Source organism: Danio rerio, chromosome 22 (genome assembly GCF_052040795.2).
Source record: "Danio rerio strain M-AB ecotype USA chromosome 22, GRCz13ab, whole genome shotgun sequence".
Taxonomy (NCBI): Eukaryota; Metazoa; Chordata; class Actinopteri; order Cypriniformes; family Danionidae; genus Danio; species Danio rerio.
This window is the reverse complement of record NC_141042.1, coordinates 5,807,526-5,825,046: the sequence shown is the minus strand read 5'-3', so window position 1 is coordinate 5,825,046 and position 17,521 is coordinate 5,807,526. Positions and strand designations below refer to the sequence as shown.

At 39.0% G+C, this 17,521-nt stretch overlaps 1 protein-coding gene across 50 annotated transcripts in view; it reads right to left on the bottom strand.

Moving 5' to 3' along the window:
- Nucleotides 1-1,224: 1,224 nt before the first annotated feature.
- myo9bl (myosin IXb-like) overlaps nucleotides 1,225-17,521 on the bottom strand; it is a 99,188-nt gene continuing 82,891 nt past the window's right edge. For 4 of the 50 annotated variants that reach the window (XR_015521007.1, XR_015521016.1, XR_015521014.1 and 1 more), the window contains 14 exons: nucleotides 17,431-17,472; nucleotides 17,227-17,338; nucleotides 15,939-16,012; nucleotides 14,997-15,189; nucleotides 12,676-12,804; nucleotides 12,490-12,595; nucleotides 10,636-10,767; nucleotides 9,873-9,996; nucleotides 8,143-8,190; nucleotides 6,001-6,116; nucleotides 4,893-5,020; nucleotides 4,727-4,788; nucleotides 1,661-2,893; nucleotides 1,225-1,512 (listed from right to left, as the gene is read on the bottom strand). Coding sequence is in view for 14 of the 50 variants with exons in the window: in XM_087302219.1 (XP_087158345.1) it covers nucleotides 2,481-2,893; nucleotides 4,893-5,020; nucleotides 6,001-6,116; nucleotides 8,143-8,190; nucleotides 9,873-9,996; nucleotides 10,636-10,767; nucleotides 12,490-12,595; nucleotides 12,676-12,804; nucleotides 14,997-15,189; nucleotides 15,939-16,012; nucleotides 17,227-17,338; nucleotides 17,431-17,472 (1,617 nt within the window). In the remaining 36 variants the exon portion in view is untranslated. 50 annotated transcript variants of the gene reach the window in all.

The window sequence follows — 17,521 nt, the reverse complement described above, 5'->3', positions numbered from 1 at the left end:
TTACAAACCTTTCTATGAACATGATTTGATTATAACTGCAGATCAATGACTGTGCGAAATTGCCTTCTGTAACGTCTGTGATTGTATAAAATAAATGCTACATACTGTATATCAGTGGTCACCAAACTTGTTCCTGGAGGGCCGGTGTCCTGCAGATTTTAGCTCCAACCCTAATCAAACACACCTGAACAAGCTAATCAAGGTCTTACTAGGTATACTTGAAACATCCAAGCAGGTGTTTTGAGGCAAGTTGGAGCCAAACCCTGCAGGGACACCGGTCCTCCAGGACCAGGATTGGTGACCCCTGCTGTATATGAACACAAACAGACCCTTACAGTTTCCGATGTGTAATCAAATAAAGAAAAACTACACACAGCATACATGTAGTCCTTATTTGGGTTCAAAAAAAGCACGAAACAAATAGCCAAAAGTCAGTGCAAGCCTCTCATCTGTGTCTTTAATCTTCACCAGCACGTGACCTCTGTTAGAAAGTAATTCCATCATTCTGAGTTCATAATAGTCCTAAAGGCGATGATAATAGCTAAACGTGGCAGTTTGTTCATGTTTTAGGTTGCTGCAAGAATCATTTGCTCCTTTGTTTTTTCCGGCTTCTCCTTTGTTTTGTCGCACTTCACTCTCGCGTTTGTTAGTTTCTGAAAGGATTGGATGTCAGAGGCACTTTAATAATCACCCGCATGTTATTATCAGCTCAAGAAGTTAGTCATTTTAAATAATGATGCGCAATAGAGTAAGCAAAACTGTTTGCGCTTAAAAACAACGATGCACAGAATCTTCTTCTTGGCTTTGTGGCTGTTCAACAATGTGGCTGACGACAATGTTTGTTTGAGCTTGGGTCAACCATGGCTCGTTATTATTATATTATTATGATGTAAAGTCTGGGCTGTGTATTTAAACATCCTTTGTTTTTTATTCTGGCTAGCTGCGCGATTGAGTGACGTGTCTCTGTAAACCAATAGCATTTAGCTGTGCATCTAGCTTCACCTTTTGATACCCTTTTGCCGGGCTAGGTACCCTTTTGCAAAGGGTGCCCAAAAAGTGGTACGGTACAGTTCGCTTTTAGATACATTTTGACAGTGGAAACGGCCATAAAAGTGTACCATATCGTACCGTACCTCTCAATGAAAATGGCCAATTGTGGTACACCTAGAACTAAAAAGAAACCACAAAGAATTATGGGTAAAAGAGGTATTAAAAGCACACAGGTTTGCGGCCAGTACAAATTGTATTGTAAGAAAATAATTAGTTCCATTTCTCCATTAAATCCAAAAAAGTCATCAATGAGGACTCAAATACAGCGATACTAATAGGCACACACGGATGTAAATGGTTTTTGCATTTTGAGGACCGAGTCATCCATCCGGTATCCATCCTCTTCATTCAACATTCATCAGCAGACGCAAACTCTTGACTTTAGTATTAAACACAATGGCTTGGCCACTAATCATATTTAGTCCTACAACATAGGTCTCAAACTCAATTCCTGGAGGGCCGCTGCTCGGCACAGTTTTGCTCCAACCCTAATCAAACACAGCTGATCTAGTTGTTTAAGACTACTAGACACTACTGCATCCGCTGTGTTTGATCAGGGTTGGAGCAAAACTGTGCAGAGCTGCGGCCCTCCAGGCATTGATTTTGAGACATATGTCCTACAACAAAAGCTATTCTCAATAGACATCCATGCAGATCCAAAGTGTCACATCGCTCATCCAAACAAGAGTTCTGGAAGAAAAATTGCATTCGGTTATGGCAGTCTGGTCCGTGAGGGAAAACCTCTAGTGCTGCATCTTCCCACTCCAAACACCCTCCTCCATTGAAAACGAGTTGTGCAGAGAATAAAGGAGGGTGTACAGCTTAAAAAGCCCATTTAAAGAGACAGTTCACACAAAAACTGAACATTTCATCATTATTTACTCACCTTTCGCTTGTTCCGAAGCTATTCGAGTTTCATCTGCTGAACACAAAAGAAGATATTTTGAAGAATGCTGAAAATCTGTAATCACCGACTTCCACAGTATTTGTTTATCAATTTATGGAAGTCAATGGTTACAGGTTTTTTAACATTCTTCAAAATATCTTCTTCAAAATTCAGCAAAAATAAAGAGAGCACTTGAGGGTGAGTAAATAGTGTGTACATTTTTGCATGGATTATCCCTTTAAGGAGAGCCTGGTTATTCAGATAATTCAACGAAAACCTCATAAAGGCCTGATTCCTGTTCGTTAAACACACACACATACACACAAAAAGGTGCAAGACATTTTTCTTGACACTTAAAAAAATGGAAGCATCAAACATTGAAAAATCAATGCCTGAATGCAACAAATTCGAGTCTTAAAAAAAGGTTTTAAAAATATCCAATATATTATTAGTATGGAAAAAAAAGTGCTAGTTGAGATGATTCTCAATTAATGACTGCGGGAAAACAAGACCAATCGATACTTCCAGAGCCGAAAGCTTCAATTTAATTCTTTACGAAAGCAATGTCCGGGTCTGAGAAGCGTCTGGAGGTGGTCTGGAGCTCCTGAGTGCTGGAGGCGGCTGCTGCTGTGGACGGGAAGAGCAGCTCGGTTCCTGCGGCAATGTACAGGGACTGGATGCTGTCTTTGCGGCGGCCGGGATGCTCGCGCCGCGTGATGAGGGTGAGGGACTGTGCCTTACGGGGATTGAGGGACTGGACAGCTGGGTGGCAAAGGACTCCTGGGGGCAGCTTGACCGTCCCGGGGATGATAGGATAGCGGCGCTGGAGCTGAAGCCTGGGAGAGGACAGTGAGGGAACAGAAGAAGGGCTGTCATCAGCCAGTGTGGTGCCTCCTGGGGCCAGGAGGATTGGCTTAGGAAGGGAAGTCGGCGAGGATAACCTCGGCATTGTTTGCCCTACGATAAGAAGACAGGAGCAGTCAACAACCAAAGAGGAAGAAACGCCAAAGCAGAACCCAAGACATGCTCAAACAAGTCAGGATAGGGAGACAGCATGCAGTGTCTCATTCCACCACCACCACATGCTGGACATGCAGGTACATAACAGCAGCATGCTGGACAATAGATTGATGCATTGCGATTCGTGGATTGTTATTTATATTTTCGAAATGCACCTCAATTCTATTCTAAGCATAGTTTTTACCAGCAGATGGTGCTCTAGGCTAGCTTTTAACTGCAGATGGCGCTCTAGGCTAGTTTTTAACTGCAGATGGCGCTCTAGGCTAGTTTTTACAAGCAGACAGCGCTCTAGGCTAATTTATACCAACAGATGGTGCTCTAGGCTAGTTTTTACCAGCAGATGGCGCTCTAGGCTAGTTTTTACCAGCAGATGGCGCTCTAGGCTAGTTTTTAAACAGTAGACGGCACTCTAGGCTAGTTTTTAAACAGCTGATAGTGCTCTATGCTAATTTTTAACAGCAGATGATGCTTTAGGCAAGTTTTTAAACAGCAGATGGCACTCTATGATAGTTTTTAACTGCAGATGGCGCTCTAGGCTAGTTTTTACAAGCAGACGGCGCTCTAGGCTAATTTATACCAACAGATGGTGCTCTAGGCTAGTTTTTATCAGCAGATGGCGCTCTAGGCTAGTTTTTACCAGCAGATGGTGCTCTAGGCTAGTTTTTAAACAGTAGACGGCACTCTAGGCTAGTTTTTAAACAGCAGATAGTGCTCTATGCTAATTTTTAACAGCAGATGATGCTCTAGGCAAGTTTTTAAACAGCAGATGGCACTTTATGATAGTTTTTAACAGCGGATGGTGCTCTATGATAGTTTTTAACAGCAGATGGCGCTCTAGGCTAGTTTTTAAACAGCAGATGGCGCTCTAAGCTAGTTTTTAACCAGTAGATGGTGCTCTAAGCTAGCTTTTAACAGTAGACAGCACACTAGGCTAGTTTTTAAACAGCAGATGGTGCTCTAGGCTAGTTTTTAAACAGCAGATGGCACTCTATGATAGTTTTTAAAAGCAGATGGTGCTCTATGCTAATTTTTAACAGCACATGGCACTCTAGGCTAGTTTAAAACAGCAGATGGCGCTTTAAACAAGTTTTTAATCAGCAGATGGCGCTCTAGGCTACGTTTTTAAACAGTAGATGAAGCTCTAGGCTAGTTTTTAACCAGCAGATGGTGCTCTAGGCTAGCTTTAAACAATAGACGGTGCTCTAGGCTCGTTTATCGGAAGACAGCTCTCTAGGCTAGTTTTTAAACAGAAGATGGCACTCTAGGCTAGTTTTTAAACAGAAGATGGCACTCTAGGCTAGTTTTTAAACAGCAGATGGCACTCTATGATCGTTTTTAACAGCAGATGGTGCTCTATGCTAATTTTTAACAGCAGATGGCCCTCTAGGCTAGTTTTTAAACAGCAGATGGCGCTCTAAGCAGGTTTTTATCAGCAGATGGCACTCTAGGCTACGTTTTCAAACAGCAGATGGCGCTCTACGCTAGTTTTTAACAGCAGATGGCACTCTAGGCTAGTTTTTAACAGCAGATGGTGCTCTAGGTTAGTTTTTTACTATATACTTAAATGTTCATAAATAAGATCGCTTGTGGTCAAATGTACTTCCTGCAACTCAACTTTTATGGCACAAATTTAATGTAAACAAGGCTCACTATGAACATGAAAATTGTTCAATTTCAGTTACTATGAAAATTATTAATGTAGAATCATTTCTCAATGTACCAATATATCGTCCCAGCACTAAAACCACTTGAGCTAAATGAGATCACAACCTGCTACAGAGTGGACGGCACAGCCACCCTCTTTAAATGCTCCAGAAGCATCCCATCCAGACCTGTTCCACACACAAGGACAGGACCCAAAACATGGGTGACTACTGCAGAGAAAAGAAAAGGAGATTTGGTCCGAAATGGACGGAGTCTGTACCTTAATACTGACCTTCCGTGTCCGAACAGACAGCTCGCTCCTCTAACAAGCTCTCAGAGCTGACTGATGCCTCTGAATCGAGGTTCTCCTGGTCAGAACCGGGTTGATCTAGTTCAGGTAACCTGCAGGCGAGGTCCTCTCTGGAACACAAACACAAGAAAAAGCAGATTCAAGAGTCAAGCATGTGCTCCTGAGCAGGAAATGAAAACTGATCCTGGACTGTCCTGCAGAGATCTGCTCCCTCACTAATCAAATACATCTTCAAAATATAAAATGTCTTCTGAGGCCCATTCTTTGTCCCTTGCTTAATACTTTTATAGATATTGGATCTTTTAATCATGTTAACTGATCTCTGCCAAAAAGCAGATGGCTGAATCAAGCCACCTACATACAAACATGACTATTATTATAGACTCTCAAAAATACAAAACATACAAAATCTGGGGCGGTACCTATGTGAAGGTTCCTAAAAGGTCACCAATCTTGGTCCTGGAAGGCTGGTGTCCTTGGAGAGTTTGGGTCCAACTTTCCCTAACACACCTACCTGGAAGTTTCAACAATACCTAGTAAGACCTTGATTGGCTTGTTCAGGTGTGATTAGGGTTGGAGATAAACTCTGCAGGACACCGGTCCTGCAGGAACATGTTTGGTAACCACTGCCTTAAAGGTATAGATTAGTGCCTAAATCAGGGGTGCTCAACCCTGCTCATGGAGATCTACCTTCCTGTAGAGTTCAGTTCTAACCTTGATAAAAAGCACCTGTCTTTACCAAGTGCTCCTTCAGATCCTACTTGGTTGGTTTAGTTGTGTTTGATCAGGGATGGAGCTGAACGCTGCAAAAAGGTGGATGAGATAGGAAGGCACCCCTGACCTAAACTGTACATGTAAGTCCATAAAAGGTACAGAAGCACAAATTAAATCCTTTGAAAAAGTACCATACCATCACCGTTTTTGAGTCTAGATTGAAAGAAAATATCAGTGATTGGTACAGACTTTCAGTATCACCTTTGCTCAAAATGACACTAATATTGTTTATATCAAATAAGCTGCTCTAGACAAGGACTGAGTTAATCCCTGGACTCAAGGGGTACATTTGGTCCTGGGATCTCAGTCTACATACTTTTCCTGCTTGATGGACTTGATCCGCTCCACCAGGCTCCGCTCAGCCTCAGTGTCTGAATCCAGTGGCTCGTTCTCAGGTACAACACAAAGGTCAGAAGATGGCTTTTCCCGAATCTAGAGTCCAAACAAATACCAACTTTAACTCAAGGTAACAAAACTGACACAATTTAAACAACACTCCACTTTTTGATAATAGGCTCATTTTACAAGCTACCCAAAGATAAAGAGTTGAGTTTTCTGTTTTTGAATCCATTCAGCTGATTTCCTGGTCTGGTAGCAACACTTTTAGCTTAGCATAAAGCATTGAATCAGATTAGACTGTGAGCATTTTGGATAACTATTAAATAGGTTTAGATCATTTCCTAATTAAAGCTTGGCTCTTCTCGGTCTTAGTACACAGTGTAACTACAGAAGAGTCAAGCTTTAAGTGGGAAATTTCTCAAAACTCTGGTCATTTTGAGAGAGATGCTAGTTGTCTGATTCACAGGTGTCAAACTCAGTTCCTTAAGCCTGGTTTATACTTCTGTGTCAAGTGACCGGCGTAACCCACGGCGCATGCAACGCACGTAGCTGTGCATTTATACTTCTGCGCGCTGTCTCTGTTGGTCTGCATTAACACTTCCGAAACGCTAGTAGGCAGTGAGGTCTAAATGTTCCTCTGTGTCGAGTTTCTTTGCTGGTGTTTTGCTTTTCCTGAACACTTCCTGGATGTACAAGTAGCTCAAACTCGCTCATTTTGAGGCAGCAATCGGCAGACGTGCAACAACTTTAACCATGAGGTAAACACAGAACAAAATCTTCCATCCGAAGCTCCTTCACAGGACTCCATACTTGTAAACAATTGCTCCATCGGGCTCACGCTATTCACGCGACTCTCGGTCCCACCCAGACTCGTCAGCGACACCAAGCCGACCAATCATAGAGCTTGCGCTACGCGTCGTTGCGACGTGTAGTTACATTTTTTGAGAGGTGCACGTCAGCGATGCCGACGGCCACAGTGTAGGGATATGCGTCAACGCCGTAGCATACACCGGCGTTTGACGCAGAAGTATAAATCAGCCTTTAAGGTTCACAGCTCTGCACAGTTTAGTTCAAACCCTAAAACAACACACCTGATCAAACGAATTGAGTGCTTTTGAGTTTGATACCTACAGATAGGTGTGTTGAAGCAGGGCTGGAACTAAACTCTGCAAGACTGCGTCCCTCCAGGAACCGTTTGACAGCCGTAGTTTAATCAGATTCCATGATTTAGGCTAAGCTAAACGTGTTCACTGAATAGATTAAAAAATGGTAAAACTCAACTGTTAAACCATCTTTCCAAAAAAGCAGAGTGTTCCTTTAAGATTATTCCACAAGAAAGTCCCCTCTTCTTTGGTTAGTCTAAAAGAGTAAAAAGGGGTGCTGTAACTCTTCGAACGTGGTATGAACTTCCCCTGTGGTGTGGAAATGAAGTGTGAAAGAGATGTTTCTTAAGTGAGTCTTGATGAAAAGAAAAAGTTTTTTTGGGAAAGAATGACAACTATTCGGATGGATGTTATGGTACTGAGGAACTAAACACAGTTCAAAGTATGGAAAACCTTCAAGGCATGAGTTTCAAAGGTTTGTGGGACTCAAACAATCAGAAAACAAAGATAAATGCCTTGCTTTCATTGAGCGGTTCAGTACAGTACAAATCTGAATGTGCAACCCTAAACAGACTTGCATACTATTGTGCTATATAACCTTATAAAAAAGAATCCCAAATTAGTGTTGGGTATGATTACTTATTTTAGAACCATTCACAACTTATGTACATTTGAGTAAGCGGCAAGCATGAGTAAGGGGAAATAATTGCTTACCCACACTGTACTGTAAAGAACCATACCACTTAATAGAAATGAGACCAAACAATCAGATTTGTTCTTTCTATACAGGCTTTGAAATTCATGCCATTCACTGCAACGACCACCCAAAACCAGCACACATCTACACCGACATCCACCCCACACCCTCTAAGAGGTCTACAGGTCTATAAATGATACTAGTGCATGCAGTGGGTTGAGTTAGTGTTAGTGGGCATGACTTGTTTACGTTGCATGCACACTGGATGCATGAACATGCCAAACTACTGTCTGTCACAACACCACCGGGACATACATACCGCCACTTCTTTGTAAGGAGTGATAAACCTGAGAGGTAAATGCCAGCACTAGAGACATAAAATGAGAAGCAAAAAAGCAGTGTGAAAGTTACTTTCTGTTGGAAGCCTATATCTAACAAATACTATAGTAATTTACAGTAACAACTGTAGTGTTTTTAAATTTTATAGCAACGTTCTTGAATTAATCTGTTGTGGTAATTCTTTAGTTGCTATTTTATTATATAAAGGCTGAGGCCATCTTCCAGCCTCCACCGCGGTGACTGAAGCTCTGCACAAGACTTTTGGCCAGCGGAGAAATTAAAATGGTCGTGCCCAACTGAGTCTGGTTCTCTCAAGGTTTTTTTTCTTCACTCCCATCAGGTGAAGTTTTTTTTCCCTCTCCGCTGTCGCCACTGGCTCGCATGGTTCAGGATTGGGAGAGCTACGCATCGATGAATTTGCTCTTTAGTGTTTGAACTCTCAGTAATGATTAAATCACACTGAACTGAGCTAAACTGAACTGAACTTAAACACTAAAAACTGAACTACACTGTTCCAGTTACTATGACCATTTATGTGAAGCTGCTTTGACACAATCTACATTGTAAAAGCGCTATACAAATAAAGCTGAATTGAATTGAATATATATACTATAGTACTATAAACAAATGACTCAATATTGTAGTTTTTAAAACTTTAGGGTATACTAAACTACTATACACCACAGTTTACAGAGGAATGCAATTAATTCACTAGAGTTACTACTACATTCATTGACAGAGTCGTTCATACTGTAATATTTACAGTCTAAAACACTCTACTAAAGTAGTGGTCCCCCAACCTTTTTGTCACAGTGGACCGGTCAACGCTTGACAATTTTACCGAAGCCCTGCTGTATTTATGAAGAAAATTAAAAAGCACTGCAGTGCTAACGGTGCCGAAATTTGTATATTCCATACAAAATATGCAGCTAATTGGTCAGTTCTTGTCACGTGACTTGCAGTGCACTTACAGTGCATTTACAGCATTCTGAAGATGTTTTCAACTGGGTGTGCCTGGAAGGGTCAAGCAAGTCATGGTGCTTGCACACAAGCCGCGTGCCTTCATTTGAAATTACAAACTTGTGCACGAAAAAGACGCGATATGTGAATGGCCGCCATCATTTGCAATTTCCAGCAGTTGATCTTCTTGCACAGACATGGTGGATTCACCTGATTTGTTGACAAATGGGTTGCAGATCTGTTCCTTGGCAGTTTGAGGGTCTTTCACTGGGCCTTTTCCTCTTAACAAAGAAACTTTCTAAAGACGTCTGTAATTTACTCATTTTGCTGCTTGTGCGTTAAATTACAGTGCTCAAGTGACCGAGACGTAAGCAAGAGAATACGGACATTTTTCGAAATTAATGTTTGTTTTTTTTTCAAAATAAAAGATCGTTCAGACTCAGATAATTAATAAAACAGAAACAATTAATAATTTCTTGTGCGTCCCAGTACCAATTGATCCACGAACTGGTACTGGTCCGGTGCCTGGGGGTTGAGGACCACTGTACTAAAGTATGGTTCAAAAACACTGGTGTTTATGATAAATTACTATAGTATTTTTTTTCATATGGGAACTTTCAGACTGTTGGGAAAACAAATAGCTTAAGGTGGGGAAAATGGGGAAATACAAACATTTCTCTCAGGTATTTAAGACTTGAAAATAAGCAGACAGAACTGCATTCTGCTAAAGTGAAGGTGAATAAAGTATACCGTGTTTTTCCTTTTCAGCTTGAGCTGATTGACAGCCAGTGCCTCTGCATATTCAAGCTGCTCGATCTCCTCCATTTTCTCATTGTACCTCCGGATTTGTTCGATAAGTAGCATCTCCACACAACTGAGGAAAGTAAAGGTTTCAGTCTTGAGACTTTGAGCATTTTAAAACACATTTATATAGGGCTGCACCAATATGGACCGATAACCAACAACTCTAACAACTATGGATGCCTATAGTCAATATATTATCTAATAAATATATATTTAAAAAATATTCTGCATGATTACACAAACAAAAGACAAACACAAAGACAACTGATTTTATTTGAAAACCTTAACTTCAGACAAGTTTGAACTGATCTGTAAACTTATGTATGGTTTTCTGTGGCCAACTTTCTTTTAAATAAATAAAATCTACTGCCTCAAACAAATATTGCATAAACGAAGCAACCAAGTCTCTAAACATTAAACGAAATCTAAATATCAGTAAAATATAAATATAAAATATAATATATAAATATAAAATATATATAAAATATAATATATTATAATTAAAAAATATAAAAATATAATATCAGCAAGGATATTCAATTGTTTAACCAGCACAAATAATACATAATTTGTCAGTTTAAAATATCGGCCCAAGTTTGTTATCGGAGCAATACAGTTAACATTATAAATAGCATTTATTAACGAAATACCCTACATTTATTTTTAACAACACATTGTATCTTGAATTGTTGACATGCATTAGTCTTACGTGGTGGTTTTGGCAACGTCCTTCATGCTCATGAGTGGATCCGCGCTATCCGGACAACGGAGAATGCATGGGGCAAAAACTATGGCCAGAGAGTTTGGCGTCATCCGATTGCTCTTCTCTTCCTTTGCAACCCTAAAATGAGTCCAGAGAGAAAAAAAATGTAACGTTTTTCACAAACAAAAGTAAGTTTCACAACTTATTCCAGAATTACAGACACATTCAAAACATTTTCCATTAATGTAATTAATACATAAGTATACAGTAAACTAAATACAATACTGATGTATGTAATGCAAAATTATCAACTATTGTTGGAGCCATTTATGGGTTGCAATTTTCTTTTGCACCACTAGAGGGCGTATAAGGTATTTATGCTCTCCTCACGATGAGTGAGAGATTTGTAGAAGAAGGTCAAACAAACGTTTTGACCGCCAGGCTGTTAGAACGAGTTTATGTTGTTTTTGGTGTTTACTTTTTTTCATTTTGACAAAATGGACAATAAATGGATTGGAATATCCAACTTTATTTGTAAAGGTATGGACATTTCACTTTTTTATTGAGCCGTTCAAGCAACAAACGCGTCAGAACCAAAGACCAAAATATTCACCGACAACTATGTTTGTTGCTTAACATATTGTTAAACTTTTTTAATAGTTGAGAATAACACAGTTGACATTTTCAATCATTGTGTGTTTAGCTCATGATGCTAACTTTAAACCGGACACCTTATGGCATGTTTAAAACACGATTTGATGTATAATCATCATAATATTGTTTATAAAAAGTGAATGAGAAATTCACTGAAATATCACCCTAACAGAGTTGACATATAATTAATCCAAGAAACACTAGTGCAGTGTTTCTCAACCATGTTCCTGAAGGACCACCAGCTCTGCCCATTTTCCATATCTCCTTAGCCAAACACACCTGGTTCGCAGAGACTAAAAGACTTGTAATGGGTGAAACAGACAGAGGAGACGTCCAAAACATGGATAGTTGGTGGTCCTTCAGGAACATGGTTGAGAAACACTGCACTAGTGTATCTTAAACATTTTGTACAAATTACTGAGAAGAATAATGACAATGTTTTTCAGAGTGTCCCACCAGAGGAAGTCTTGTTTTGTGGTCTTGTTTTTAATCTGTGCTTTACAAATTGTTATTACAGTCTTTTTATGGCAGATGCAACAGAGTTAATACAGGAGATAGATGTTTAGTGCATATATTTAACTTTGTAAACACTCAAAATGATTTCAATTAGACTTCACTACTTAATGATCATTGAAATTGAATGTATAATTCAGAAGGTGGCGACAAAAAAATAGGTATAGTGGGAGTCTTTAAAGTCTGCATGAAATGGAAGTAGCGGAGACTTACATTTCAGTACGTTGATTCTGAATATGAAACAGAATATTAAGTAGGGGTGGGGCTTTCTTTTTGCGCATCATTCCCTAAATAGCAAACTAACGGTAAGTGAGGGTATGAATATGCTATAAAAGCGCTCAGATGACATCAATAGAAGGACCAACACACGTTAAAGCAAATGCTCAGACTTTCATTGAAGATCACCAAAACAAACACTTATTTCCCAGTAGATTAACTTGCACAGATTAATTATTCACTTTAGGAATATCAATGTGAGCTAGCAAAATAAACATAGCAAGTTTTGACTTCAAGCTAATATCTTTAAGACAAAATGTGGCTAAATACACATGCAAACATTATTTTTAAATATAAATTGACAATTTATGGTATTATTGAAAATTATTCCATCAAGTTTCATGTGTTTGAAAAATAACAAGGCTGATCATGGAGAATCAAATGTACCCACAATTCTAGAGTACTGCATAAACGTACCTGACAAGGTGGAAAATGAGTCTCTCCAATGTGTTAAAGTTGGCCGTCGGCAGCTGCTCCAAAACTCTGTAAATCGCTTGCAATTGCTCTTGCTTCTCAGGTAGTTCTGCGGCAGAAAGACAACAGAAGTTCTAACAAGTCTGAAGGCTACTAAAAAGACAACACAAAGCCATAATAAGGACCAACCTATGGCATAGAGGAAGTCATTGTAGTGCGTAAAGGTCATGAGAGGTTCTGGCAACTCCCTGAGCCACTGTTTGACCAAACCGGTAACAGCATGGATGGGGTAATCCTCCAGACACACGTTCTCTGGGCCTACACACACATGCGGTCATTAAACACAATCATTTATCAGCATTAAGTAAGGGATAATGTACATCCAGCTGGTTGTTATCACAGATTGTTACACGGCTGTGCAGAATACTTGATTTTGATTGGTCAGTCATGACATTCCAAGGTAGGTTTCTTTCTTTTCTTTTTGATTTGACAAAAAAGTGAATACACTCAAACAAAACTTATTTCCATTGTGGTCCTTGATGTGAAGTACAGATTATACTACTTCCAATAACAGGTACACTGTGACGCTACATATAAAATTTAGAGTATCACAAAAAACATTAAAACATACTGTAAAATCTATCAACATATGTTACGTAGCCTATTTTCTTTAAATTAAATGATAATATAAATATAATATAACTAAATAAATACTAAGGAAATATGAGTACCCGGAAATAAGGAAATAAATACCCGGAAATACTCAGAGCAGTCAGTGAACATGCTTTACCCTGTTGCTTTTAATGCTGTAAATTTCACCACAAAATGATTAGATTACTGCTACTTGAACGGATATAATTCAGTTTATAATGTTTTAAAGCTTGAGGTTTTTGTGTGTATTGTGTGTGGTTCTCTTGTCTCCGCCTTCTCTGTCTCCAAATAGGTTCATCATTGCCGCACAGGTGCAGTGTATCAGGTGCCAGCCAGCACGTGGAGGCCGGCTTGTTTGTGGAGACGATTTAAACCGGACTGGAACATCGTTCGAAGAGTCTCCTCTCTCCCGGCTTTTGTTGATTGTTTTGTGGAGTACAAATTGTGTTGTATTTTTACTCGGCTAAATTGTTAAAAGTGATTGCTGAGTGTTGACTTTGAGATATACGGAGACACGTGTGCTGAGGAGGGTGCCTTTTTGTTGTATTACTTTTTCCTCATGTTTTGTGGTTAGTAAGTGAAGGTTATTTTATTTTGGTTTAATTTCATGTGCAGGTAAGAGGGTTAAAAACTTAGTTAGCTGTTGAGTTTTGTTTGTTATTTTGGCATTTACCTCCGCAAGTTTTTTATTGTCTCCTTTTTGAAAATTTATACGTCAAATTAATTTGATTTAACGTTATTTCCTGTTTTTGTTGTTGTCTTTTAAACGGGAGATGAGACTCCGGGCTCCTCATTAATTTAGAGGAGTTTTAATTATTTTATTTAATATTATTTATTGTTACAGGTCTGGCTTGCTGTGTGGAGCCAAGCAAGGTTTGAGTTCGTAACAACATACTATTTTGTTTAACAGCCAGCTTTTAGAGTTTAAACTAAAACCAACCAGATTTGATATACGTTTAATATCCAGAGGCGGTTTATTCCATAGCAATGCCCCAGAATATTTAAAAGACTGATGACAATAAGCAGTCTTAAAAACAACATGGTATGTTATTCCAAAATGACAACTGCTAAATAACAATACGTTCTTAGATCTACATTAATATGCATCTGCTTGTCTGTCAAGCCATGTTTTTGACTGTTTGGCGCCATCTTGTGAAGAAGTAATATGTCGGTTAATGTATGCTCCATTCAGCCAATTTAGTTTCTGTCAGCTTTGCGTCTTTTGGCTCTTTGGCAGCTTAATTATGCAAAAATCACTTTTCAAGGGGCTGTGTTGCAACAGTATGTGAGTATAGTCAACCTCTAATGGTAAAAATATAAGCACTCTTCATATAAACAGTCTGAACAAACACTTTGATTGACATTCTCCCTTTGTATGTGTCAACAGAGGTAGGAAAGCCCCGCCCATTAGTGACTATCTCATTAGCCTAGACAGCACTAAGTGAGAAGCAGCCGTTGCCATTAGAGTTTTAGCACCTTACCTACTGGAGATCATTAGGAATTTGGCGAGCACAGATCCCAATCTCATTTGGATTTAAAGCAACAGTCTACAGTCTAGACTTATCAAAGACTTTTTATAAATATTGTAAAAAGGGGCATGATAGCTGCCCTTTAAGCATTAAAATATGTATATGAATATATTCACTAATGGTCAGGAAGATTCATAGTATTATGAATAACACTTTGTGTTATTAGTTTCAGTGGTTGTTATCTGGGAATTACATATCTTTGAATGTCATTATTGACCAATCAGAATCAAGCATTGTTGAGGATAAGTCACCCAGTAGTATAACTGACAATACAGACAAGTCGCCTTCCCAGTGTGCTACAGAGTTATCCTGATCTTCCTGATGGTTTACCTGCTTCCAGCAGCTGGTGGAGCTCCTTCATGCGGTTGGCAGAGCCGGATTTCCTGTAAATGCCCTCCGTGTATAGGCCGTTCATTTCCACATGTTCCAGCATTATCTCCAGCACAATCGGCACTGGAGTTTTATTGTTGACCAGGTTGCCGACGCGTACACCAAAGTGATTGGATCCAGGCTCATCTTCACACTAGATCCACAGCACACAAACAACAGTATATCTTTAATAAAAGCTTAAAGTTCTCATCATTTACTCACTTGTTCCAAACCTGTTTGACTTTCTGTTTTCTGATAAACACCGATAAAGATATTTACAAAAAAAAAAATGCTGGATGTTAAGTTATGCTTGCTCGGTGTCCACTAAGAGGCGCAGGGGTTTTGTTTGGGGAATGTTCTGGGGTTTTTAGGGTTTAGTAATTTAGGCAAGATAAAAATAAAGCTAGCGAATGGGAGACTGTATTGTTATTATTCAAAGGTAACCCTGGAATTCTGTGAGCATTGACTTCCATTATTCATTCCAATAACCATCCTATTCCACTAACCCAGGGGTGGCCAACCCTGTTCCTGGAGAGCCACCTTCCTGCAGATTTCAGTTGCAATCCATATTAAACACACCTGCCTGTAATTATCATGTGGTGTTCAGGTCCTAATTAATTGGTTCAGGTGTGTTTGATATGGGTAGCGACTGACATCTGCAGGAAGGTGGCTCTCCAGGAACAAGGTTGGCCACCCCTAAATTAAGCATTGACTTCCATTCTACTATGGATGTCAATGGTTATCGGTTTGCAACATTCTTCAAAATTGTGTTCAACAGAATAAAGAAACTCATACAGGTTTGAAACCACTTGAGTGTCAGCAAATAGGGAGTAAATTTTCATTTTTTTGGTGAACTATCCCTTAAAACCCTTCTTTAAAATGCTCAGAAGACTGAACGCTTACCTTCTTGGAGCTGAAGGTTGAGCAGTCTGTGACGATCTTACAAATGCACTTCTTATGGCAAACCATTTTACAATCTGAAACAAAACAAAGAGGTCTTCATGAACATTCTTAATAAAGATGAAACCCTGAAGCAGGGGTGCCCAAGCCCTTTCTTATGAAGGGTCAAAAAACTAACTTGATTGAGGGCTGTGGGCCAAATGTAATAAAGTTTCCATGACTGATTTCCTAATTTATATCCTAATATTTAAAATAACTAGAAAACATTGCTTTAAATTATTTACACTAACACAGTATATAAAAACTGCATAAGTAATTACAGTAAAAACATAAACAATCCTATTAATAACACAATGGAGTTCAATGATGACTACACTAAGCTGGGTCTGCCTTTCCCTTGATTTGCTTGGCTATGTCTTGTCCACTGCCCCCTATTCGTCAAGTGACAGTATTTACATTTTAAAATATCAGATTCATTTTCAAAACAAACAAACAAAATGTTACATTAAATTCAAAATGACTATCTCTGTCAAAAGATATTTCACCATATACACCATCATTCTCCCTCTTTCCTCAAATGGGATGGTGGGCCAAATCAAAGGTTTGAATGGACTAACTTTGGGCATCTGTGCCTTAAAGGAACTCTACATTCCTTTCATATTAAAGACTTACATTTTTAAGCTTTAACATTATTGAATACATTTAGCCAATCTTCAGGTCTGTCGTGAGCACTATTAGCTTAGCATAAATCATTGAATCAGATTAAACCATTAGCATCTCACTCAAAAATGGCCAGAGAGCTTCAATAATTTTCCTACTTAAAGCTTGACTCCTCTGTAGTTAAATCATGTACTAAGACAGTCATAAGATAAAAAAAAAGTAGAACTATATTCTCATTCTGGCGTAATAATCAAGGACATTTGCTGCTGTACCATGACTGTAGCAGGCACAATGATATTAGGCAGCACTGTTACGTAGATGGGTAATGTTTTCAGGTAGTGATATCATTGCCCCTGCTCCAGCCATTGTACCGCAGCAAAGATCCTTGATTATTACAGTGGAAAAGTCAGAAGAATCAAGCTTTAAATAGGAAAAGTGCTTTATTTTGGAGTGAGATGCTAACGGTCTAATTCCATTCAAGCTAATTTTTAGATTTGTTGTTTGTGCAACTTCATATATGTATTTTATGTATTTAATATGAATGTTTATTTAAAAGGTTTTGTTATAATCAATTTATAACATTGATGAAAATTCAGATTTTGAACTTATATTGAGACTCGGAGATACTCACAACTGCACATGTAGGCTTTCTCCATTCCCCAGATGTAGGAGGTGCACTGATCACAGGACTGCATGATGTTGACTTGGTAGTGTGTAAACACATGGTCCAATGCATTCTCCAACTAAATCCAGATACAATGTTTACATTTTCACTCTACGCACAAGTCAATGGAGTCAACTTTTTAGGATGGATAGATCAAACAGAGATACTTACGCCTTTGCCCTTTTTCTTCCTCATCTTACGACCTTTGGGTGGCTATAAGAGATTTTACAAGATAAATTAAAACTTTAAATGCAAATTAGAT